The 17,903-nt window shown below is 47.9% G+C and overlaps 1 protein-coding gene across 4 annotated transcripts in view; it reads right to left on the reverse strand.

Moving 5' to 3' along the window:
• ZNF638 (zinc finger protein 638) overlaps positions 1-17,903 on the reverse strand; it is a 57,945-nt gene that overhangs the window by 22,741 nt on the left and 17,301 nt on the right. For 2 of the 4 annotated variants that reach the window (XM_051617295.1, XM_051617293.1), the window contains exons 3-14: positions 12,917-12,978; positions 12,595-12,633; positions 9,276-9,577; positions 7,042-7,379; positions 6,440-6,586; positions 4,684-4,815; positions 4,248-4,306; positions 4,029-4,072; positions 3,385-3,456; positions 2,409-2,579; positions 2,243-2,302; positions 21-70 (exon numbers count right to left, since the gene is read on the reverse strand). In XM_051617295.1, the coding sequence (XP_051473255.1) occupies positions 21-70; positions 2,243-2,302; positions 2,409-2,579; positions 3,385-3,456; positions 4,029-4,072; positions 4,248-4,306; positions 4,684-4,815; positions 6,440-6,586; positions 7,042-7,379; positions 9,276-9,577; positions 12,595-12,633; positions 12,917-12,978 (1,476 nt within the window). The remainder of the gene's footprint in view (positions 1-20; positions 71-2,242; positions 2,303-2,408; positions 2,580-3,384; positions 3,457-4,028; positions 4,073-4,247; positions 4,307-4,683; positions 4,816-6,439; positions 6,587-7,041; positions 7,380-9,275; positions 9,578-12,594; positions 12,634-12,916; positions 12,979-17,903) is intronic. The other 2 variants (XM_051617294.1, XM_051617296.1) reach the window with 2 other exon arrangements.

The raw sequence follows: 17,903 nt of genomic DNA on the forward strand, positions 1-17,903 counted from the left end.
CCAAACTCTTTCAGACTGACCTTGTTGGCTTGTTCTGGTGGCTCTTCACTCTTTGAGGTCACTTTGGTAGCTTTTAAAAAAAACAAAAAGAGATGGGGTAGTTTAGTAGTTCAGCAGATTTCCTCACACACTGCAGAGCTTTAACACCCTCCTGCTCTACATTTTGTTACTGTCACTGTGAAAATGAAATATTCCTTAACTTGCAGTGACAAATGACAGTGGTGGGACACGTGCAGTGTTATATACAGGCTTCCAGGCACAAAGGGTTTGAGTAAGGATTAAAAAAAATATTCAAATCCCGTAACTAGCATGTAAACACTTTGGTGACATTAAGGCCTGGTCAGCTGAATAATCAGAACCTCAAGCCTTTCTGTGGGCACACAGGGACTGAGTGGCTGCCCAGCAGGAGCCCACATCACCTTGCTTTTTCTCTCTTTTTCCTGGGACAAGTCATAGAATCATAGAATCCTAGGGGTTGGAAGGGACCTCGAAAGATCATCTAGTCCAACCCCCCTGCCAGAGCAGGGTCACCCAGAGCACATCACACAGGAACGTGTCCAGGTGGGTTTTGAATGTCTCCAGAGAAGGAGACTCCACAACCTCTCTGGGCAGCCTGTCCCAGGGCTCTGTCACTCTCACAGTAAAAAAAATTTTTCTGATATTCACCTTAAACCTCCTATGCTCCAATTTCTATCCATTACTCCTTGTCCTATCACTGGTCATCACTGAAAAAAGCTTAACTCCATCTTCTTGACACTCACCCTTTACGTATTTGTAGACATTGATGAGGTCACCCCTCAGTCTCCTTTTCTCCAAACTAAAGAGACCCAGCTCCCTCAGCCTTTCCTCATAAGGGAGATGTTCCACTCCCTTCATCATCTTTGTGGCTCTGCGCTCAAGCAGATCCCTGTCCTTCTTGAACTGAGGGGCCCAGAACTGGACACAATACTCCAGATGCGGCCTCACCAAGGCAGAATAGAGGGGGAGGAGAACCTCTCTTGACCTACTAACCACCCCCTTTCTAATGCACCCCAGGATGCCGTTGGCCTTCTTAGCCACAAGGGCACACTGCTGGCTCATGGTCATCCTCCTGTCTACCAGGACCTCCAGATCCCTTTCACCCACACTGCTCTCCAGCAGGTCAGCCCCCAACCTGTACTGGTGCATGACATTTTTCTTCCCCAAATGCAAAACTCTACACTTGCCCTTGTTAAACTTCATCAGGTTTTTCCCCGCCCAAGTCTCCAGCCTGTCTAAGTCCCTCTGAATGGCAGCACAGCCTTCTGGTGTGTCAGCCACTCCTCCCAGCTTGGTGTCATCAGCAAACTTGCTGAGGGTACATTCTGTACCCTCATCCAGGTCGTTGATGAAGATGTTGAACAACACCGGTCCCAGTACCGACCCCTGAGGGACCCCACTAGTCACAGGCCTCCAACTAGATTCTGCCCCATTGACTACAACTCTCTGACTTCTTCCTTTCAACCAGTTCTTGATCCACCTCACTGCCTGATCATCAAACCCATACTTGATCAACTTATCTACAAGGATGCTGTGGGATCTACAAGGATGCTGTGGGAAAGTCCACAGTGGAATGTGAGAGGCTCTGAAAAATGTGGAGAGCAGGAGACAGGAAAACAGCAACCCCAAAAGGCAGGCAAGCACAGGTGGAGGAAGAGCCACTTCAGCTGGTAAATGTGTATCTACACCCCTAACGGGTTCAGCAGCTACAGCCCTGCCACAGCCTCAGTGTCACATGCACAGTAACAGAGTTGATATGCACTTAAGCTGTGTCTAGAACAGTGTCTGTTGGTCACTAGTCACAAAAAAATGGGGAAAACAGCATCTTCTGAACCAGCTCTTACAGGGAATGTAAAGCATAGAGATGAAAGGAATGGGTGGTGGAGCTGTAATCAGAACACACAGCCTGGCCCCTTTGCTCTCATGAGCTGTAACTAAAAGTCCCCATGTCACACTGAGCAGGTGGAGGTAAAAATATTATGTCCACTGAAAGATGTAAATCTTGGAGGATTTTAGCCCCTTCAGTCATCAGAATGAGCTGTTGGTTTAGGTTTCAATCAGTGAACCTATTCTAATAGATTTCTGTTCTGTTATCCTGTGTCATTTATCCATGATTCTATGATTTGCACTTCCTGGCCTCCAAGGCACCCTCATTCACTTGACAAGAGCACAGAGATTTAGGACAGAAAGGAGAAAAAACAAACCCTGTCAGTTTGCAATTTACCTTGATCAGTTGAAGGCTGATTTAACCCATCCACATCCAGTGCTGCCACGTGAGGCACCTCTGCAAGTTTCAATAAATAAATACATTTCACATCACCATGTTAAAGCTTCACAAAACTTATAACGAGCAAAGTAACTGACAAATGGGCTGATGGAGTCAGAATTACCCAGTGCAGCTGGGGGTTTAGCCCCATCTTCGGGCTCAGCCTCTTCTGTCTTCACAGACACAGGAACTCTGTCCCCTTCTGGGACATTCTTTGGGTCTGGCAGCTTTGTGTCCCCAGCTTCCATTTCAGCTTCTGCTGAGGTCTGAAATTCTGCAGCTACAGGCTTTGCTGCTGGGAAAAAAATATATTCAATATATTAAACTGACCTGCAAAAGAAGAAGAACTGCACTATATGTTTTTCTGCCTCAGACGCCTCCTCTCCCAGCAATTCCTGCTCCTGGTTACAAATGGGTGGGAAACAGACAGACAGGAAGGCTTTGGAAAACGTGTGTGCCTGTGGGAACAGGAAAGACTCTGTCTGCTCCCCAGCCCAGCTCCCAGCCCTCCTGTGCTGCTCAGAGCTCCAAGCAGCACTAAAGCTGCTGCACCAGCTGAGCCCCAGAGCCAGAGGGCACCTGCCTAACCCTGCAGTGCTGGGGAGCCCTGTAAAGGGGGGAACGTTTGGACTTGCCACTTTTGCCTGGAGAAGGCCCCAGGGAGACCTCAGAGCACCTTCCAGTGCCTGAAGGGCCTCCAGGAAAGCTGGGGAGGGGCTTGGGACAAGGGCAGGGAGGGATGGGAGCAGGGGGAAGGGTTTCCAGCTGGAAAAGGGGAGATGAAGATGAGATGTGAGGGAGAAATTCTGTGCTGTGAGGGAGGTGAGACCCTGGCCCAGGTTGCCCAGGGAAGCTGTGGCTGCCCCATCCCTGGCAGTGTTGAAGGGCAGGTTGGATGGGGCTTGGAGCAGCCTGGGCTGGTGGGAGGTGTCCCTGCCCATGCAGGGGGTGGGACTGGGTGAACTTTAAGGTCCTTTCTCACCCAAACCAGCCTGAGATTCCATGATTCTATGACTACATTTTGGAAAGGGGGGAACACAGACAGAAAAGCACCTGCCTGTGTTTTCTGAGTAAAAAGGAAAAGTTCTCATTTGTCTGACCTGCAGTATTTGAAGTTTTCTTGGGTTTGCTAACTCCTGTCTTTGTTGGTCTCTTAGTCTTCTCCTTTTTACCTACGTAAAACAGTCAAACCCAACAGTCAGTAGAAATGCTTTCCTCTTCAGTCTTACATTTGTGAAGTGTAGAGTAAAAAAATACACACAAGAATAGCTAAATCTGCAAAAATTCAACCAGTAGGACCAAAAAACCCCCTAAAACCTAAGTGAACCCCAACAAACTACTGACTGAAAGCCATGAAGCAGAGAGCATCTTCTGTGCATTGGTTTGGGATTCTAGTGACAAAACCTTGCTCCTGCAAAACAGTGTGTTTTTTCTTAAGGGACTGTAAATATTCCAGAGTTTCCATCTGAAATGCTCTGTCACATGAATCGTAACTCCACTCTGGAAACTGGATTCCAAAATGACCATGCTGATGACTTAATCAAGACCAATACCTTTAAAAAGGCCATTTTCCCACCAAAATAATGGCTGGCCCCTAACTCTGCCCAGAAAAACCCCTCATGGAAGCCAATCCAACAAGTAACAGGGAGTTACATGGCTGTTACTCCCAGTGTCTTAATTACAGGAGTGAAGAGGGAAGGCAATAGCAGAGGTATCACCAGGTAAAAGGAAACCAGCTCCTCACCTGCAATGGGTTTAGTTGTCTTGCTGGTGGTTTTCTTCTCTTTTCTATTATGAGCAAGAGAGGAAAAAACAAGAAAAATCAATTTCAAGACAACTGTTGAATATCAGACCAGCTAAAAAAGCTCAAAAAAGAGAAAAACCCAGGAAACCAAACAAAGATGAAGCTGTTTGGTTTGCACTGGTTAGCACTAACACTGCTGTGTGGGATGGCAACACTTACTTTATACTTGGTGCAACCTTTTTAATACTCTGAGCCTTTTTTCTGATGCTTGTTTTGGCCTGAAACGGACAGAAAGAGCAGCTTTTACTGTACAATTTATACACAAGTGTGTGTGTTTCTATAAATAGTATTAATTAAGTACAGATATTAATATAGGAGCTGTCTTTCACTGTTTGTTAAACTGCTGCTATTCACAGCTATAAAACTTTTACCAAGAAAACCAGCAGACAGGAACTAGGAAGGGCATTTTTAATCTCCTTTTAGACTGATGTTGATGAAAAGGATTAAAAAAAAAAAGTATACTAAAAATATGAAACCTGTTTTTCTGGAGTACATCAAGTTTTAGGGCAAAACCAGCCAGCTGTCCTGGTTTGAGCCAGGATGAAGCCAGTTTTTCCACACAAAGCATGGTGATGTTCACCCCCGGGCTGCTCACCTGGCCAGAAGATACTTTTGGCTTCTCTGCCACACTAATCTTCACCTGCTTCCCATTGACCAGCACTGGCACCGTCTTCCCATATTTCACAGCTGCTATCACAGCTTCTTTGTAGTTCATCTCCAAGAAGGCCTGAAAGAAATGGCACTTTCAGGCTCTGCCTGGATCACAGACACCTTGTGCTGCAATTGTTTTACTTTGGAAAATCAGCTCAGGGCAGAACTGCATGTGCTTCTCTCTCCAAGTGGCTGTGGGCTTTGATTTCAAAGTCTGGATTTCAGTATGAGGCAAAAAGCATCCTGCTTAGGATCAGAGGATGGTGAAGGTTGGAAGGGACCTTACAGACCATCATGTTCCAACCTCCCTGCCATGAGCAGGGACACCTCCCACCATTCCAGGCTGCTCCAAGCCCCATCCAACCTGCCCTTCAACCCTGCTAGGGATGGGACAGCCACAGCTTCCCTGGGCAACCCAGGCCAGGCTCTCACCACCCTCACACTAAATAGTTTCTTCCCCATGTCTCATCTAAATCTCCCCTCTTCCAGTTTAAAATAATTTCTCCTCATCCCACCCCTCCCTGCCCTTGTCTCAAGCCCCTCCCCAGCTTTCCTGGAGCCCCTTCAGGCACTGGAAGGTGCTCTAAGGTCTCCCTGGAGCCTTCTCTTCTCCAGGCTGAACAATCCAAACCCCCTGAGACTGTCTCCAGAGCAGAGCTGCTCCAGCCCTCCCATTATCTCTGTGGCCTGCTCTGGACTCTCTCCAACAGCTTCATGTCTCTCCTGTACTGAGGGCTCCAGAGCTGGACACAATTCTCCAGGTGGGGTCTCACCAGAGCAGAGTAGAGGGGCAGAATCCCCTCCCTGGCCCTGCTGGCCACACTTCTTTTGCTGCAGCCCAGGACACAACTGCTCCTCTGGGCTCCAGCACACACTGGCAGCTCCTGTCCAGCTTCTCATCAACTACCACCCCCAACTCCTTCTCCTCAGCACTGCTCTCCAGCCATTCTTCCCCCATCCTGGATTTGTTCCTGGGGTTGTGCCAACCCAGGGGCAGGACCCTGCACTTGGCCTTGTTCAACTTCATGAGGTTGACACTGGCTCACCTCTCCAGCCTGTCAAGGTGTCTCTGGATGGATCCCTTCCCTCTAGGGTGTCAACCACACCACACAGCTTGGTATCACCAGCAAACCTGCTGAGGAGACACTCAATCCCACTGTCCATGTCTCCAACAAAGATGCTGAACAGCACTGGTGCCAGTACTGACCCCTGAGGGACACACCACTCATCACCTGCCTCCACTGGGACACTGAACTATCGACCACCACTCTCTGGGTGGGGCCATCCAGCCAATCTCTTATCCACCAAGTGATCCATCTGCCAAATCCATGTTTTGTCAGTTTGGAGACCAGGATGTCAGGTGGGACAGTGTCAAATGCCTTGCACAAAGCCAGGTAGATTATATCAGGTGCTCTGACACTACCCACCAGCCCTGCAGCCTTGTCATAGGAGGCCACCCAAAGAGGCCACTTCCTCTAACATTTAAGACTTGGGCAGGAAGCAAGACTGAATTTTTATGTATCTATATAAATGTATAAATTCTCAGCCGTGCCAGGATGACATATGCCATCTTACTGACACACTCTTTGGGAAGCCTCATCCTTGGTCCAGCTGAGGATTCAAATACTCCACTTCTTCACTGCCTGACCATTCCCTTTGCATTCTGACACCAAAACTTCCTACAGGAAAACAAAACTCACCATGTTTTTAGAGCGAAGTACCAGGAAATCACTGACTTTGCCAAATGGCTGAACGATCTTTTTAATATCTTGATCTGAAAAGCCATCATCTGGGAGGCCAGTTATTTGAAGGACTGTCCCACAAGAGAGCAATTCCTTTCTCAACAGCTACAAATTGAGAACAAAATGAAAATAAAACACTTTCCAAGTGCAGTAAAAAGAATAAAAAAGGAATTGGCAAGCAAAATGGCTCCAAAGTAGGCAGTGCTTGGTTCACAGGGGGTTCTGAGTTTGTGCTTTTTAACACCAGCACAGAAGCACAAGGTTGTTGTCCTGCTCCCCTGTTATCAGCAGACATGGCATGGGCTTGCCAAGGAACACACCACCACCTTTTTGTTCTCATTAAGTACTGTAGATCCACAGAATCCCAGCTCCCTGGGCTGTGTAGGGGAAGAACTGCCCAATCCCACCCCTTTCAACACTGTCTCTCAGCTCTCACCACTATCAGGCCACGTTTTCTGTACTGGTCACTTAGAGGCTCAAAACTACAAGGACCACCTACCATAAATAAAATACAACCTGGTTTATAAGGAAAAAACAACCCCAAACATGAAGAAACTCACCCTATTGTAGGGAACAGGTCGAGGGGCACTGGGCTCTGTGGATGAACCCCCTTCATTCTCTTCTGTTTCTTTGCTTTGGGGTAAATCATCAGTTCCAGGAGATGAGCTTGACCCAGACACAGAAGGCACGTCTTTCTTGGAAGCCTTCAGAGAACCACTTGTTTTGGGTGGCTTCTTCACATTCCCAGGCTTCTTCCCTGAGGTTCCATGGGAGGGTGAGGACTTTGCCAACCCCGAGGATCCCTGCCCAGCTGCTTGGAGGGACTTATGTTTATTGTACTCTGCTACAAAGCCAGGCCCCAAACTTTTCACTACTTCCTCCAGAGCTGACTTTCTGTCTGTGAGGGGAAGGGAAAACAAACCGCGATTGGATTGTTTTTAATTGCAAACTCACACATGTTGCTGCTCGGTTTGCTACAGTTTCAGTTTCACCACCCACTCCTGATTCCATCCTGAGCTGAAGTCAGAGAACCTCCATCACACTCTGTCAGAGACAGCCTATAAATAATAACAAACCTCTGTGCTATTTCCACTGCCCTGTTGTGTAACTTGGCATTTTTAGCTCAGACTGACAACGTGACACTGGCAGTCAGACCTATCAAAATCCTGAGGCTGCAGCCACAGAATGATTTTTTAATTCTTTATGTCAGGGAATACAAAAAATAGACGTTTCCAGAGCTCTGATCCTCCTCTCACCCACCACTGCACAGCAGTACTTGATGCCTTCTGCTAAATTCTGTGTCCTCCTGTCTTGCTCTCTGTCCTACAGACTGATGTTTTAAACTATTCTTTAACCTTAGTTCCCAGTCTGATTCCTTTCTGTGGGAAATCTGGGTTGTGGTTATTAATTGCTTATTTCCCCATATTCTTCTGCACTAAAATGGCCTCTGCACTTCACCCTTCAGATCCCTGTCCCTCCACAGCTTCTCACCTATCCCTCCTTCCCACCTCTGGGTTTCCTGGCAGCACAGCCACAGCACACCAGGAAAAGAAACAACCTTATCAAATCACTCTTATTTTTTTTCCTCTTCAGAATTGAAAAAGAAACAAAGACTCCAACAAGCTGCACTTCAGCCAGAGCCTGAGCCCGAAAAGAACTGCAGGGAACTGACAGTTCACAACAACAAAGTAGGGGAAGGAGCTGAGTGGAGAGTCCCAGAATGGTGCCAGGAATGTGACTGCTGAAGGATGTTTCATGCCAAGTCCTTCCCACACCACGCTCCTATCCCAACAGAACCACTCCTGAGCACTACACTTCCCTTGGAAGCTGTATCTCTGTTCAGTGCCATTCCTAAGCACCACATTTTCCCTCTCCTCATCCACCCTGCCTCCCACAACTATATTTCTGATGCTGAAGGAAGAACCTTCAGCTGTTATCAACGTCTATCTTCGCTGGCTTAGAAACTAAACACACTTGGCACAGACACTTGTTCAGCAGTTGTTTGAGAGGATCAACCAATTCCCAACACTAGGTAAGGAAAACTTCAGGCCTTTTTGAATGCCTGTTTTCTTCCAAGCATGACAAGCAACAGCGAAAGGAAAAGTTGTTTTTGCAGAATCACAGAATTGCCACAGTTGGAAAAGACCTTCAAGATCACCGAGTCCAACCATCCAGCCTGGGGTGGGGAGAAAGGAAAAGCCACAAAACCAGCACCACCTCCCAAAAAACCAGCACCATGTGCCCATGAGAGTGTGTCCTGAAGTGCCACATCTAAAAGCTGTGTAGATTTGGAACTTCAGGACATGCTCTAGTGGCCAAGGCTGTGGGGGATTTTTGTGGTGATGGTTGGACTCGGTGATCTTCTTAGAGGTCCTTCCCAACCATGATGATTCTGTCATCTACATGTTTCTTGAATCCCTCCAGGGATGATGACTCTACCACCTCCCTGGGCAGCTATTCCAGGGTTTGACCACTCTTTCAGTGTAGAAATCCCTCCTAATATCCAATCTAACCCTCCCCTGGTGCAACTTGAGGCCATTCCTCTAGTCTTACCATCACTCACTTGGGAGAAGAGGCCAACACCCCTTCCCTACACCCTCCTTTCAGGGAGCTGCAGAAGGCAACAAGGTCTCCCCTCAGCCTCCTCTTCTCCAAACCAACCTCAGTTTTAGTAACAGCACTTTGCTACCAAACATGCCCAGGTGACCCCTGCCCAGACAAACCTCCTGCAACCCACTCAGTTCCCCTCAGCCCCTGGGCAGCCTGGAGAGGACAGCTCGTATCCACCCCTCACCTTGAGATCGCGTCGGCCTCCTCGATGACCGGTCGCTACTGGAAGACCTCCGAGCCCGGGAATGAGTCCTCAAGGGATTCCTGGATCGTTGGGGTGACCTCGACCTGTGCCTCAGGCTGAGCCGCCGCATCTGCCGCGGGCTGCGGCTGCGGGGCCTGGCTGGCCGGAAGCGCCCAGGGGAGCGGGAGCGGGAGCGGCGTGGGACATGGCTGGAGCTGGAGAAGCGGGAGCGGCGCGGGCTGGGGCTGGCCGAGTTGGAGCGGCGCTTGGGGGTCTGGTTCTCTTTTCTCTCGCCAGCATTTCTGGCAGGAACAAGGCAAGAATTAAAAAAAAAAAAATCAGTTTTGATGAGGCACAAAGGAAGCGTCAGCCTGGAGAAGAGAAGGCTCCGGGGAAGCGTGTTTAAAAGTCGTCTACATGTGGCCCTTGGGGAGGTGGTTTGATGCTGGGTTTGGGAGAGCAGGGTTAATGGTTGGACTCAATGATCTTGAAGGTCTTTTCCAACCTGATTCTGTGTGAGACCTCAGAGCACCTTCCAGTACCTGAAAGGGCTCCAGGGAATTTGGGGAGGGACTTTAGACAAGGGCTTGTATTAAGAGGACAGGGGGGAATGGATTAAAACTGGAAGAGGGGAGACTGAGGTGAGACATTAAGGAGAAATTCTGGGCTGTGAGGGTGGGGAGACCCTGGCCCAGGTTGCCCAGGGAAGCTGTGGCTGCCCCATCCCTGGCAGTGTTGAAGGGCAGGTTGGATGGGGCTTGGAGCAGCCTGGGCTGGTGGGAGGTGTCCCTGCCCATGCAGGGGGTGGGACTGGATGGGCTTTAATGTCCCTCCAACCCAAAATGTTTTATGATTCTAATTAACCCCAGTCTGTTGAAACAGACTTTCCTCAAAAAAGAACCAAAACTGACAAAGTTTAGACACTAATTCATCCCCGAACACACCTCAGAGCCCAGGAATATGTTTGCTGCATGTATTTAGGATAGGCAGAGAGAACTGAAAAGAAACAAGGAGAGAACTACCTGCATGGAACAGGAGGAAGCTGCAAGGAAAACCTGGATGTTACAAGCTATAAGCTGGAAAAATAATAGGGAAAGGATGCATGAAAGAGTCATGAATTAAGACACTTTCTGTGCTTCTTCCAAATTTAGTTTGGAAGTAAGAAACCTGGAGACATCATGTCTAAAAGACTGGGACATTTGGGAGGACTATATAAATACACACCCACTGCAGACTTATGCTACTTAGAGATGTCAACTGATGAAGAACACGGAAAGATCGAAGAGTGAAGAGCTCCATGAGAGAAATAGTCCCTCCTAGAGGAAAACAGTTAGGCAGAGGGATGCCCTGACAGCCCAGATCACAGGAGTGAAGCAGGTTATTAAAGGGAACCCAGGGCATCAGCACTGAATGAACCACCATGTTGTTACTGCCTGAGACTCTGAATAGATTCAGTTCCTCCGAGATGAACCAGGGAGAGAGGACTGACACCTGGCAGACAGAAGGGGTGACAAGCACCAGAGGCAGCTGCTGCCTCACTTTTGGCCAGCAGCTAGATGAGGACAGCTCAGCAACCCTCAGGACTCCTATGTGATGTCCCAACCCAGCTCATGTAGCAATGTCTCATCTTGTCACTTCATTAGCAAGTTTCAAACACCATTAAAAATCCATACAAATCCCGTTATTCCTCTGCCAAATAAAAACGTCAGCCTGTGTTAACAAACCTGGGCAGTTTACAGAAAGCAAACCCTATGAAGTGATTCCCCTGAGTGGGAACAGTCTGTAGGAAGCTCATGGACTTTGCCCCAAGGCTGCACCAGCAGCTCTGGACACCAGTGATCCCCAAGAGCTGTATCCTAACCCTCCCAGCTGGAGACGTGCTCTCATCAGGAAGGATTTAAGAAAGCACCACCCTAAAAGCCAACTCTTGCCCCACCTGCAAGCACAACAGATGCCTCAAAAGATGCCTCACTCACAAGAGGTGCTATTAAACACAGTTTGTTGAGTTCCTTCAGCTAAGAGCAGCTTCATTTTCCTGGACTGTGAATGACCCCAGCAGCACTGGACAATTCCAATCTGAGGTTTTCAAATGTAATTATTCTCTTCATGAAAGTGTCAAAAGTTTGTTTTCTTCCTCTTTTGTTGATTAACATGGGGAGACCTCAGATGCACTCCACAAATTAACCTGACCTATATATTAAGCTTTTTAATACTTTTTTTTTTAACTGAGTAGGCAGCTTTCCAGGAAGCATGTCAGACTAATTAAAGCATGGTCACAGGAGAATCCAGCAAAAATTAAAGTCCTATCATTCCTACTTGTATGCAAGCCAAAAAATGTACAAATATTGAGTCAGTAAATTAAAATCTTGCTGAGACTCTCCACAGGGTGTGTTCTGAAAAAAAAATTAACAGTAAACAGCATAGTTGTAAAGGCCAGAGGAGACACGAGTTCAGGAATTCCAGTGTTTGTTCAAGCTGTGTTCACACAGGTCCCCAAGGGAGGCTGGAGGAAGAGCTGACCCTGACACACCTACGGTCCAACAGGTTGCAGGCTGCTAACAAGGGTGGCTTCTCTGGACACAAGATCAGGTCGAAAAGTGAGAAATCACTCAGGCAGTTTAATCAGTGACCTGACACTGCTCAGCCCTGCTTAGTCATTATTATATCCCATCCACTAGCTCAGGGTGACTGGCTAGAAGAGAGGTCCATGGGAAGGCTGCCCACAGGATCAGTCTTCAGACTTTTTTTTTTTTTTAGGGGGGGGGGGGGGTTTCTAATCACAGAATATACTGAGTTGAAAGGGACACATCAGGATCATCAAGTCCAACTCCTGTCCCTGTGTAGGACACCCCAAGAGTCACACCATGTGCCTGAGAGCATCATCCAAATGCTTCTTGAACCCAGGCAGGCTTGGTGCTGGGACCACTGCCTTGGGGAGTTTGTTCCAGTGCTCACCCACCCTCTGGGTGAAAAACCTCTTCCTGACATCCAACCCAAACCTCCCCTGATTCAGCTTCCTGACATTTCCCCAAGTCCTGTCATTGGTCACAGGAATGAAGAGATCAGGACCTGCCCCATCTCTTCCCCTTGTGAAGAAGCCAGAGGCTGCAGTGTTTGTTCTACAGACTCATCCTTGCGAGAGAATTTCAGACACTGTGTCACTCACGTGGGACAAAACCCACAAAAACACCCCATGTGATTTTACAACTCAGCACTCACAGGGCCTCCAGTGAGCAAAGCAGGAACATTAATTACACTCATTATCACATGGCTAGAATGGGAACCAGTTAAAAACAACCTGCAGTCACAAAGCAGTTACCTCTTGGAGGAATGAGACTCAGGGTTCCAGTCAGGGTACCTGTCAAATGTCAGAAACACACCAGTCAGTGAGAAGCTCCATTTACCACCCAAACACAATTCCCACTTCCCTGCAGCAGCTTTTACCGACCAACGCTCCCCTCTGGGACCCCAGGGGCACCCACTGGCAGCTCATCCCTCCCCCTCATGGTCTAAAGCCAGCTCAGACAGTGCTCAGATAGCAGCAGGGCTCGTGAGGACACCTGACAGACTTTCACAGGCTACACACATGCACAGACACCACTTTTTTCACATGAGGGGAACTCTTTAAACAGGCTCCTTACTGTTGCCGGAGCTGGCAGCAGCTTTCGATATGGGAAGGAGTGTTCTGGTGCAGAATCCAGTCCTGGGTGGAGAAAAGACATCCAAAGAAACTTGATTAGCATGAAAAATCAGCGTTTCACCACACTTCCTAATTTTATTTTACCTTCCATCAAATTTTACCTAATGAATGATCTCGTGTCAAGGCCAAATTTTTCACTCAGAATTATTACTCTTTATGCAAAAGACTAAAACACTCATTCATTGCCCAAAGAGCACAAAGGAATCTAAGTTGAAGATGAATAAAAGGCATCGTATTAAGTGACTCTGTTGCTTCCAGGAGGCACTGGGTTGTGTCACCACACTCCTCAGTCAAAAGGTTGATCCAACAGCTGGTTGTACTAAAAGAAACAAAAACCATTAGAGCTTCACAGGTTGTCAGACGATGAACAAACTGAGCCGAGTACATCAGAGAGCTCCACACAACTTGGTACCCAAGTCCAACATCATTGCTACTTGCCTTTTCAGGCCTTCAGCTCAAGTACACTCACTGCCATGTCACAACAAAAGGTCAATCAAAAAGCTGGATGAAATTTTTCAGACAGACACACTCACTGGCTTTTTTAGTGTTTAAAAAAAACAACCCTAGGAGAAGTTTAACCCAGGATCAACTCCTGAGGAAAACCCAGAAGCACAATGCAAAGCCCTCAAGTCTTGACAATTACTGCAGCACAGGTTGAACTGAAAGCACAGAATCACTCCCCAGCCTGGGAAATAATTCCTGGAGACTTTATTTCAGTGGCAAAGCAAACGGACCTGCTAGTGAAAGCAAGTGCTGGGCTCAGTTTGCTGCTGAGAAGAGACACTGCATGGGCTGAAGCTGGAAGGCATCAGGTCATCAACAATCACTATTATGCATCTTCAAATAAACCAACCTGGAGCTGCTTTAGTACTTTTAAAATAGGCAATAACGGCTGAATGATGCACTGGCAGGCAAGGTGCATAAAATCATTTGTGGCTGTGAAATTACATGTCACTTTTTCTAAGCACATGCTGGGTTATGACACAAAAGGTTACAAAGTGCGTGGCTGGCAGCATCCAACCCTCCTGTTTATGGAGAAAACTGCTGAGCACGCTGGTTCAAAGAGAAGCTCGTGATGGTTTAACTCAGCCTGTGAGGGAGCAGAGTTAGTGTGAGCAGGCACAGTTTGGTGTGTTTGGGCAGCACGGGAACGTGGGGAAAACAGCACCCAGACCGTCAGCTTTTCAGCACTAAAATGTGCAACAGGAAACCCCAACTATTCATCCTCCACATCCAAACCCGTGGGTTGTGAAGGAATTAAAACACATTCGAGGCACCAGATTTGTTGTCATTTCCTGAAGGCACAGATGCAGTGGTTAACCACTCTCAGAAAGGCACTGACTTGACTTGCTAGCTGTGTTAATAAGAACATTTTAAGTGCTCAGATGCAGCCAGAACAACTCAGAAGTCCCTTCGTGTTGGTCTCACTGGTTGAACCACATCACCCCAGGAGCTGCAGAGCAGAGAACCCCCCAAGCTGTAGAGCTGCAGGCGCAGTGAGCACACACCACACACAGGGCAGGAGCACAACACTCCCCACTGTACACTGTATTTCTCTCCTAATAACATGCTCTTCTTGAGCATACCTATTCTTAGGAATGCTGTTTATCCAGAGACTTTGAGTTAGACAGAAAAAGCTGTTACCAAGGGGTAAAACAAATTTGCTTGTGGAAACGAAAGGAAATTGAGCTTCAGGAATCCTGCTTCTGTGGTTCTGATGGAGGAAAGTGCCCACAGTGTCTGGGAGGGCCTAGGGGGGCCAGTTGGCTTCCAAGTGTCTTCAGCTGCTGGTCCAACAAGCACCAACAAGCCTGGCAGGCCCACAAAGAGACATTCTCCTCCCAAACAAACACAACATTCTTCTCCAAGTCTTCCTCGTGCCAATGCCTCTTGCGTTTCACACAGAAGTCTCCATTTGTGCATATTCCTCCTCTCCCATGAATCCCTCCTCCTTCTCAGTCTTCAGAAATATTCCACTGCATCTGGCAACTCTGTCCCTAAGGCCGGATCCATCCTTCCCCCCACAGGACCCTTCTGCCATCAGTAGGGGTACCAAGACACAGGGACAGCCCCTGTTCTTGAATGTGCTCGTTTCACAGCAAGGTATTACACAGAAAAATAAATGTAAAATGCAGCAGACCCACGTTTTGTCCCTGTTCTACAGCAAAGGAACTGTAAGCATGGCTGTCTTTGTAGGAAGCAATGAGACCATCTGACTTCATAGAATCATGGAATGGTTTGGATGGGAAGGGACCTTAAAGCTCATCCAGTCCCACCCCTGCCATGGGCAGGGACACCTCCCACCAGCCCAGGCTGCTCCAAGTGCCATCCAACCTGCCCTTCAACACTGCCAGGGATGGGGCAGCCACAGCTTCCCTGGGCAACCTGGGCCAGGGTCTCACCACTCTCACAGTGAAGAATTCCTTCCTAATGTCTAACCTGAATCTCCCCTCTTTCAGTTTTAATCCATTCCCCCTCATCCCATCCCTCCCTGCCCTTGTCCCAAGCCCCTCCCCAGCTTTCCTGGAGCCCCTTCAGGCACTGGAAGCTGCTCTCAGGTCTCCCTGGAGCCTTCTCTTCTCCAGGCTGAACACCCCAACTCTCCCAGCCTGGCTCCAGAGCAGAGCTGCTCCAGCCCTCCCATCATCTCCAGGGCCTCCTCTGGACTTGCTCCAACAGCTCCATGTCCCTCTTGTATTGGGATCTCCAGAACTTCATGCAATTTAAAGCCCAGGATGACATCACCCTCACTTCAAATCTATTTACACTAGACAACAAAAATGTCAATACATCATATTTACTAGATGACGTATTTACAAGGACCATATTTACCCTCATTCTGGCAATACGGGAAATCTACTTTGTTCCAAAAGTGACGTGTTTGAAGAGAAATCACACTTGACCACTGCAATATGTCCACAATTTCTAGCTGAAAATGAACCTGCTCTGTGAAATATTTATAAAATGATGCTATATATTGGGGCGGTTGTAAATATATTTGAAGGAAGACAACACTGGGGTGAGGTTCCATCTAGCTAAGGGCAGAACTGAGCACTCTTCCCTGAGTGAACATTGCAAGACACAAATGTACAAATTCCTGAGGAAACTTCCCAAATCAACAAGTTACCTAGGGTCAATTAATTTTCCAAATTAACTTTTGGGAGCTCAAAAAAGCCCACCCTTCTCATGAAGAAAAGTTCTTCCAACACAGAACGGAGTACAGCCCTCTGACAAACGACAGAAACCTTCCTAACACAAGATAAAGAACAAAATTTGCACATTTCTGATGCTATTCCAACAAGAAGCTTTGAGGTCCATGGTACCCATTGTTTGCCACAAATCTACAATCTTTTATGCAGCCAAACAGCCTGGTAGAAGGCTGAGCTCTGACCATGGCCAGCCAAGGCTGAAGTTGCCCTGTTGATTCACAAGGCAGCACTTCTCCCAGCTCACCTCTCCACAAGCATCTCCAAAGAGACCCAGCTGAGATAGCTGGAGGCACCATCAAATAATTGAGGTTTCTGCCACCCATTGATAAATCACAGAACCACAGGATGGTTTGAGCTGGAAGGGATCTTAAAAGTCAACCAGTCCCACCCCCTGCATGGGCAGGGACACCTCCCACCAGCCCAGGTTGCTCCAAGCCCCATCCAACCTGCCCTTCAACACTGCCAGGGATGGGGCAGCCACAGCTTCTCTGGACAACCTGGGCCAGGGTCTCACCATCCTCACAGCCCAGAATTTCCTCCTAACATATCCAGTGAACAGTCTTGATGGGCAGAGAAATACTGAGGAGTCTTCCAAAGTCCACTGCAGGAAACAGCTGGAGTGCTCTTCCCATTCAGCCCTGGATGGTGGGAATCTCATTCCACAGCTGCTGATGTGCCATGTAGTCTTGCACACAAGGATCACAGAATGGTGAAGGTTGGAAGGGACCTTAAAGATCATCAGGTTCCAACCTCCCTGCCATGAGCAGGGACACCTCCCACCAGACCAGGCTGCACAAGCTTCATCCAGCCTGGCCCTGAACACCTCCAGGGCGGGGGCAGCCACAATCTCCCTGGGCAACCTATTCCAGGATCATCCATCTGCCTCACAAAAAAGTTTCAAAGCTTTAAAAAAGAATAAAAAGGTATTTTTCATGGACAGACCTACAACAGGCAGGCTGTGCGGGTGGAAAACAGTCTGAGTTTTGACTTCTGAACAGTGAATTAGCAAGAAAAACATCTTCAAATACGTAACGAGTTCTGTAGAAGGATTCCTTCCAGATTACAGCAGCAGAACACACATTTACTTGCTGAGCTGCAACACTCCAGAGCTCTGTATTTGGTGAAGTGCAGGCAGCTCAGGGACAGCTCCAGCTTCCAATTCCTCAGACCTCATTAATTAAGCAACTTAGATTCTTAAGAAAGACCTGCAGGAGAACAGGTCAAATGCTCAGGAGAACAGCAGCAGCATTCTTCACTCCAAGCCAAACTCACAGCAGTCATGGTGAGCCAAGATGGAAAACCATCAGGAGATACAGTTCAGAGGATGGAAATAGGAAGTTTTAGCCAATAATGGCCACTTCAGACTCTCCAGGAGCACCAGTCGGGTCCGATGTCCAGCCCCAGTGCTGTTGTTTTAATAAACTAACAGCAGGTAACACACCTGAATTCTCTTCCGACAGGGGATGGAGCTCCTGCTCCAACCCTGGCACAAGAAGGAGTCCTAGATGGGTCTGTACTTCAGAACAGAATTAAAAGAATCTATGAAAAAAGACAGCTCATCACCATGAAGCTTCTGAACTGGAACTCATCATTTTAACATCTCTGAACCTTCGGTTTGTCATAGGCAGTATCTTCAAGTGTTGGATAAAGAAAAGCTTCTCCTCCTCTGCTATCTTCCATGGTCTCCATCCATTCTTGTTTCAGGTCAGCCACTTTGCT

The sequence above is a fragment of the Apus apus genome, chromosome 4 (genome assembly GCF_020740795.1).
Source record: "Apus apus isolate bApuApu2 chromosome 4, bApuApu2.pri.cur, whole genome shotgun sequence".
NCBI classification, from domain to species: domain Eukaryota; kingdom Metazoa; phylum Chordata; class Aves; order Apodiformes; family Apodidae; genus Apus; species Apus apus.